The sequence below is a fragment of the Cynoglossus semilaevis genome, chromosome 1 (assembly GCF_000523025.1).
Source record: "Cynoglossus semilaevis isolate Cse_v1.0 chromosome 1, Cse_v1.0, whole genome shotgun sequence".
In the NCBI taxonomy this organism is placed as follows: domain Eukaryota; kingdom Metazoa; phylum Chordata; class Actinopteri; order Pleuronectiformes; family Cynoglossidae; genus Cynoglossus; species Cynoglossus semilaevis.
In genome coordinates, this window is record NC_024307.1 from 26,372,943 (window position 1) to 26,380,992 (window position 8,050).

An 8,050-nucleotide genomic window follows, 5' to 3' on the forward strand; every position below is an offset into this window, starting at 1 on the left:
TGTACCCCACTGCCTCTCACAATGCGCATGGGCACTCGGGCACCAATGAACCAGGTGGTGGTGAAGCAAGAGCCGGAGGATGACGATGAAGAGGAGTTAGGCAAGCCTCAGCGATCCGTCATTAAACCTATATACCTGGACGGCAGCAGCGGTGGAACATACATCACGGATGGTGAAACCCTGAACACACCCGTGGTGGCCGCGTCCACTCCAGCCGCCACACCAAATGCGCCCAGCTTCATTTTTACGTACCCAAGCATGCTGGAGGCTGAGAGCCCATCGCCATCCTCCGAGTCCTGCTCCAAGGCCCACCGGCGCAGCAGCAGCAGTGGTGACCAGTCCTCAGACTCCCTTAACTCCCCCACCCTCCTGGCTCTCTGAGTGGGGGTCCCTACATGGTACAGCTGAGAAATGTACACTGTGGCCTGGTGTGACCTCTGGCCACCAATCAGTTTCTTTTACAGAGCCATGAGCGCATTAGAAAAGCCCAGACCACGCTGACTATGTGAGCTGTTGCCCCTGTGCAGGGAGATGCTAAAGGGCTAACGCCACATCTTTATCCGCTCCTACTTCAGCCTATGTCCTTGTTATATTTAAAGATGTACAATTGCGTGTACCAATCCTGAGGCGTGTCTTTTCGACCATTTCAACTAGCGCGTCAGCTTGTTCACTGCAGACAAGTCTGACAAGGGATATGTCACGATACAGTAGGGCAGTGGTTTGTTTGTTGTTGTTTTTTTTTGTAAGTGTTCTTAGTATCTTTATACTTAATCTATTGAAAAAGCCATGTCGACGCTTGCACTCTGCCAAGACAAATCAATAAATCACTTCAACGAGGTAACAGGTGTTTGTTAAGAAAAAAAAAAAAAAAAGACAGACTGTATCGTTATTTTAATTAGTCCTTTTGGTCACCCAGACTTGGCTTCAGGAATTGAACCCCAGATGTGCGTGTGTGTATCCACATTTCTGGCGTTTCTCTCAGTGTGGTGGTATTTATGGACTGTGTTGATTTTCTTTGAGACACTGAATTGACTTTTAACTGCCTGTAGAGAAGCAGAGCTGCCATTGGTCACGAGGTGACAAAGCACTAACTCCTGTGTCACTGTTGCAAAATATAAGGGCCAACTCTGGAATAAGTGACGAGCTCCTCACTACTCTATTTTCCTACTTTTTTTTTGCCTTCACGGCCCGACATTTAAACAGTGTTGCTGTGCTTCTCCTCGGTGATAGTGTGTATATGATTTACATTGGTGTCAGACATGCATATTTGGTGTTGCAGCCCCTGTAGTTAGAAGCATCGCAGGAACTGTCCAGCTGGAGTGTTTTAGTGTCTGTACATAGTGTATGATTTAACCTCTTCATTTTATCAAACTAATGAATTATCCTTGTCTGACATTGAGGTTTTAAACACAAATCCCCTTTTTGATTTTGATTTTTTTTTTCTTTCTTAAATATCAGCACTGCCACTTCTTATGCTTGTGATGTTTGTTTGTTGTTTTGTTTTGTTTTTTAAAAAAGCCAAAAAGTTTCGTGTAAAAAATATGTAACCCTGTAATCTTTGTATCCCTGTCAAAAATGGAGGGATTTTTGTAATATTTGGGAAAAAATAGCCACTGTGGTCTAGACTGTCCAGTTGCCAATGATGTCAACTCTGTTTATACTGTGTTTGTAATTTTAGTAAAGTTTCATTTCTAACTCAAATGTGCAACTTAATAGGTGTTTAAAAAAAATAGAAAAAAAGAAGAAAAAAGACAAAATGGAGGTACTCAATAAAAACATGTGTAGTTGACTTTCTAGACAAAGGCCGGACACAGACGACCTTTTTGACTTTTGAGGAAGGGACTATGAGACTCTCTACAGCTGGCCTGAGATGAAAGAGGGCGAACCTCAACGTGAGTTCTATGAAGCACTTCTTTGACCTTTTTTGTCTGTAATCTGTATCTTTAAAGGAAAGGGGGCTTTACGTGTTGTGCACTGAGAAGGATACAACAGTGATATTGAGGACCTTTTATTGTCAATATAATTATTTTGTTTACTTTGGACATTCCTGTTGTGTTACTTGTCTCTGTCTTCAGCCGTTTGTGATCAGAGGAATGAAACGCACTGCACTGGATGCAGAAAATACACAGCTGCTGATACTCGTTTGGAAAAACTTGTTGGTTGTTTGCACGTCGCTGAGGTTCTGGGATGCAGCAGGACGTCTCTGGTTTGAATTAAACAGGTGCAATGATAACTAAAAACATTACTGCGGGTGAATCTGACGTTTGTCTCAGTGGAAGTCAAAGCAGAAGCCCCTTGACACAAAGTGAAAGCCATCAAACGTACATTTTTAAATCTGCTGTACATGTCACCTACTGTTGGTCTGTTTTCAACTCTTTATTATTTTCCCAAATGCTTTAACTGTTTAATGATTAAAAGAAAATAAAAAAGCAATATGTAAAGCAGTGTTTGTTAATTTAAATAAATAATATGAAAAAAAACTTACTGGAATTGTTCTTTGTTTTATTTGTCACATATTACACCTCACAAACTTCACTAATGAAAATAGAAATGAATTGTCTTCTTTGCTGTTTCTCTGTTTTGTTCTTGTTGGTCAGTTACGAATAAACAAATTAATAGTATTATTTTAATAACAATTTTCTCCTAAACTGTACAACGCTTAAACTCGTCGATTTCTGAAGTGTCCTATGGCAACTGGACGCACCTCACGGGAGAGCTGCAAATGCGGTGTCTACTGTGTTGATGATCGAGCTGTTCTGCTAACCCATAGCTAATCTAGCGCATGTTTTTTAAAATGATGTTCTTATGCTAAACAAATGAAATAAAAATGGAATTGTGAATAAACATAAGAAAATAAAATACATCTAAACGTTGATGTTTCTTCACATATTTTGTGGCATTGTCTGAGGGCTTACAAAGGGGGTCTCAGAGCAGAAGCTAATGCTAATGGTTGGGGGGGGACCTCGGCATGGAAAAGTTTTGGGGACCCCTGACTTGCAACAATGTTTCCCAACCTTAAATACATATATTTATTAAATACATATATGCTGCCATCTAGTGGAATAGTTTTTAAACGTTCTGCTCGTAGATTGCAAACAAACGAAGGAAAGATCATTTGTAGTAAATAAATAATAGTTTGCAGAATAAATCTACTGAAATTGAATGAGTTTATATCTGTCTATCTAAATAAAAGGACGACAACTCCCCCAGAGCTGCTGATGTAGAAGTTTATTTAGACTGAAGCCAAGTCTCGTGGCTAGCAGGTACTTATGACTACCTGTTAGTGAGAATAAAACTACTAAACAAATATTCATAAACTCATATACAGTACAGTAGTTGTTAGTGAGAATAAAACTACTAAACATATATTCATAAACTCATATACAGTACAGTGTCACATGGGTCATTACATTTGGGGAGTCAAAGGCTTTTTTCCTCTATAGTCATAATGGATATTAATCAACTTTGATTACTGGATCATACTTAACAGATGCTATACAGATGTGTAAAGGCAAGTATCGATTACTCAATACTCAATACTAATAAAGTATTAATACTAATTAATACATGAAAAAAGCTCATGTGTCCCTTTCACATCTTTTAGGGTAACTGACAAGGTACATACAGGCTTTTGTGCTGCAACCCCCGCCTCCAGTACTATAAAATGTATGTCACCTGACCACTGACCAGAAGAGGGCAGTGACTCCATGTGATCAAGTCCACCAGACACACAAAAAGAAAAACAATAGAAATGGAAAGTTGTAAAGAAAAAGACTGATCTATGTAATGAAAATAAGATGTAATTTCAAAGAGAATAATTAAAAATATTACAAAAAATCCATGTAATACTGATTAATTTTCATATCTATTATAAACAAGTAATGAAAACAATAGTCACTAATCTCATAAAGCATATATCATCTTAACTCAACGACTGTCAAATACTGTGCCATAGCACATCGTGTGCGGCATGGAAAATTATCCCATTTCACTAAGTTGTTCTAAAAACTATTATTTATTTATTGATAGGCAGAACGATCACTACCTCTTCCACTAGGTGGCAGCAGATCACTATAAAACCGAATAAATAGGGATGTCAACTTTTTGCCAATATCAGCTATGCCGATATAGTCCAAATTCCTATATTCCGATTCCGATATCAACCGATACCAGTATAGCAGGGCAGTGGTGGAAGTTAAGTGTTGCCTGCTCACTAAGGTGATGGGTTAAAACAGTGTTTCTCAATCATCTTCTGCCCCCTAGGGGACAGAATTAAAATACTACTGAGTGCCTGGTAATATTTATTTATTTATCTGTACAAACCACTGTAAGAGTTGTTGGCACCAGCATTCTGCATACAACCCCCTGATTATCACTATAGATTAACACAAGAAGCTACAATGCTGCCATCTAGTGACTAGAGGCTTGTTTATTGTTATAACGTTTTGTGTTCATTTGTTACGAAGCAGTTAACAGTTACGGGAATGGGAAAGGGACTGAGGATACTGTCGCAGGAGCATTGCACTATTTTTAGAGCACACATCATTTGGCCAAACCCAGTCATTGCGTTATTGGGTTTTAAATATTAAAGGAAAAACCGTTCATGATTCCTACAGATATTATAAAATATGCTATTATCGGTCTATTATAGTTAATATCGGTCGGCCGATATTAAAATGACCTCTTGTGCTTTTTATGTCTGTTTGATTTTTTTTGTGTTACAACAATACATTGTCAACAGCTTTTTCTTTGCTAGTCCTTTTTAAACCTATATATTAATGGAGTACTTGTTTACACTGTGCTACTACCATTAAGTTAAATTGTCAAAACAATTTGGAGCTCTTTAATTTTTTAATTTAATTTCTAATTGTATGTTCCATCCATCCATCCATCCATCTTTTTTTTGTGTTACAACAATACATTGTCAACAGCTTTTTCTTTGCTAGTCCTTCTTAAACCTATATATTAATGGAGTACTTGTTTACACTGTGCTACTACCATTAAGTTAAATTGTCAAAACAATTTGGAGCTCTTTAATTTTTTAATTTAATTTCTAATTGTATGTTATCTACTCTATTTTATTTATTTATTTGCTATTGCTAGTGAAATGATTAAAAAAAAACACTTTTGGTTTCACATCCATTCCCAAAGGTTAAGTGTTACAGCAGTTAAGATAGCATAAAATAATTTCTATCTGTTCTTGTAGACAGCACTGTATTGCTTTAAGAAAATATAAACTGTGAATTTCCCCAAGATTCGGTGCTCAGTCTTGCTGCACTTACTCAATAAAAAATTAACAGCTAAAAACAAATTAAACACGTTTCAATATTAACCCTTTCCACTGCACAAACTGTACAACGTCCCATTAAAGTCCCTTCATTAACAGCCCTGATTAATGAAAGCCTTTCCCAACAATTATAACTAAATTATTTGTTGGGTTTGTTGTTGTCCGTTTGATGGTCAGATTGATTTTGGCTAAAGGAGGATCTGTGAGTTCAGCTCCTTTGGAGGATCTTTATCGACTCGAGCCTCTGTTCAAACGGGCACATTGATTGAGGAGTCATTAAACAGACAATGCACTTAACGACAACGATAGGCCTCTGTACTTAGAAATGAAAAGCTGCCCAAAAGAAATCAGCAGCAGAACAGAATGGCTTGGCCAAAGGGGCCATCAATACAACAGAGTGCTGCGTCATTTTATTTACGTTTTTTTTTTTTCTCTGTCCACTTTCTAATCACGTGTTGTGGACATTTAACTGAATGTATGGACTGTAGAAGATTAGTTCAGTCAGATTATCACCATACTGTTCCTTCACTCACAACAAATGTATAGGAACCTGTAATTTGAGCAGTTTGATAGACAGAAAACTGGACACATTGGCAGATGTGTTATCTTTAAAGCAAAGTTAAATAATTGATTAGTAATTCAATTCACTTTCCAGCCGTCCATTTGGTAAAAATCTTCTCTTGTGCCTGACATTTGTCGACATAAATTTGAAAAGGATGGTTCCATTTTTCTAAAGCGTAATTGTTTTTTAAAAAAGTTATGAGAGTGTGCTGTCACTGGAGACATTAGTTAAAATAATCAAAGTCACTTTAAAACTTATTTCAAAGGCTTAAAGCTGCTGTGTAAGTAAATATGAAGCTCTCTGGAAAGACAATCTATCAACATACGTCATTACACAACTGATATTCAACAATATCAATCTGATACCTTCCTTTCTCCTCAATCATGCCGTGGGCTGCACTGTTGCTGAGGCGACAGTGTTCCTGTTTATACGCAAAATTAAGTCGAACATTCCGGCTTAAGTATCGGATCTGACCTGCTGTAGGCGGATCTATCGGATCAAGCCATTCCTAGTTTTCTACCTCCTGTTACTTGTCTTTCTGTCCCAGCAATAAAATAAGCACAGCAGTTCACCATAAGGCTACATGCAGGCTAGGAACCTTTGGTTACGACTTTACCCAAATCCATGCAAAAGTAAACTAAGATCTGAGTGAACTTCTTAGTTAGTCCAAGCTTCTTTGAACCCTTGTTTTCTGTCTGAATTCCTTTTGTTTTTGCTTGTAATAGAACTTGGAGAACTTGTTGAAAATGTTGGTGATAGGCAGTGCCACAATTAGCAGGCCAACGATGATGCACAGGCTTCCTATTATTTTCCCAATGGGTGTAACTGGTAAGGTGTCCCCGTAGCCCACTGTGGTCATGCTAATTGTTGCCCACCACCAACAGATAGGGATCGTCTGCAGCTCAGACTCTCTGGCTTCTCTTTCGGCAAAATATGTGAGAGTAGAGAAAAAGGAAATGCCCACAGACAAGAAAAGCACCAGTTGGCCCACTTCGCTGGAGCTGTGTAGCAGCGTGGCGCCCAGAGAGCGAAGGCCGGTTGAGTGGCGAGCCAGTTTGAGTATGCGAAACACTCGCATCAGCTTGAATATCTGCACCACTTTGCCTACTTTTTCCAGGTCTTTGTTCTCACTTCCGTCCATCATGTCACAAACGACAGTAACATAAAAAGGCAAAACTGACATGAAGTCAATCAAATTGAGGGGGTCACACAAAAACTTTCTTTTTGATGGTGCAACAGCCAAGCGAAGGACAAACTCTGCTGAGAAGAACAGGACACAGAGGTTCTCGAAGAAGGTCACGGACGGGTTTCCCAGCTCTTTGTCGTTGCCGTCGACCTGATGGCCGTCTGACATGCTGTTGACACACATGGCTACAATGGAGACAATAATCAAAATTAAAGAGACTAAAGCTATTGCTTTGGCCGAAGTAGAGTAACCTGGGTTCTCGAGGCGTATCCAGATGTACTTCCGAGCATTTGAACACCATGAGCCTTCAAATTCTTCTAAACTCTCCGCCGACACCGATACATCCTCCAGGGAAGAGTTTAAGCTGTTGAGCTGGAGGTCGTTGCTGTGTTGATCGTAGAACTTTGACTCAGCCCGCTGCATTAGTTCATAAAATCTGTTGCTACAGCAGATTTCCATGCAGCGCTCTTTAATCCCCCAGTATTCGATCTCTTGGCAAAATGAAATAACACATAATCCTTCAATGAAGTGAATTTTACCCGTAAGGTAAAAATTGAGAATGTAACAAAAAAAATGCGGATTGCGATCAAAGTAGTACTCCATATCAATTGGACTAAAGTCGTCACAGAGCTCCAAGATGGCCTCTTTGGAGTGACAGCACAGGAGGCGTCCCAGGCGTGTTTGAGGGAATCGTTTCAGAACTGTGCATCCCATTCTTTGTTTGAAGCCCCCGACGTTGACGTTAATGAAGCAGTCATCAGAGCTGTGCTGGTCCAAGATCTGTCCGTAGCCCATTCTCCACTAATTTCCCTTATCTATGCAAAAAGTGTAGAAAGTTCTAGAGACCGAGGTGCCTGCGCAGAAACAGACTGGATTTAGAATAGCTCTCTTTGGGATTCTTCTTCTGTATGTAATCTGATCACAGCATTAAACGTCAGAGTCATCTAGTATCACGTGACATCACTGAGTTTCTGTGACATCCTGTAATACAATGGTGAAACGACCTTCAATCTAT

At 39.2% G+C, this 8,050-nt stretch overlaps 2 protein-coding genes across 3 annotated transcripts in view; one reads left to right on the plus strand and one right to left on the minus strand.

The window, feature by feature from the left end:
• Positions 1–2,480, plus strand: part of fosl2 (FOS like 2, AP-1 transcription factor subunit) — an 8,131-nt gene extending 5,651 nt beyond the window's left edge. The window contains exon 4 of the mRNA XM_008322449.3: positions 1–2,480. This exon is cut by the window's left edge and continues 159 nt beyond it. Coding sequence (XP_008320671.1) covers positions 1–381 — 381 coding nt within the window. The 3' untranslated portion in view covers positions 382–2,480.
• Positions 2,481–4,927: 2,447 nt separating this feature from the next.
• LOC103387699 (potassium voltage-gated channel subfamily S member 3-like) overlaps positions 4,928–8,050 on the minus strand; it is a 4,941-nt gene continuing 1,818 nt past the window's right edge. For both annotated transcript variants that reach the window (XM_008322458.3, XM_025058606.1), the window contains exon 2: positions 4,928–7,889. In XM_008322458.3, coding sequence (XP_008320680.1) covers positions 6,511–7,830 — 1,320 coding nt within the window. In that variant the 5' untranslated portion in view covers positions 7,831–7,889 and the 3' untranslated portion in view covers positions 4,928–6,510. The remainder of the gene's footprint in view (positions 7,890–8,050) is intronic.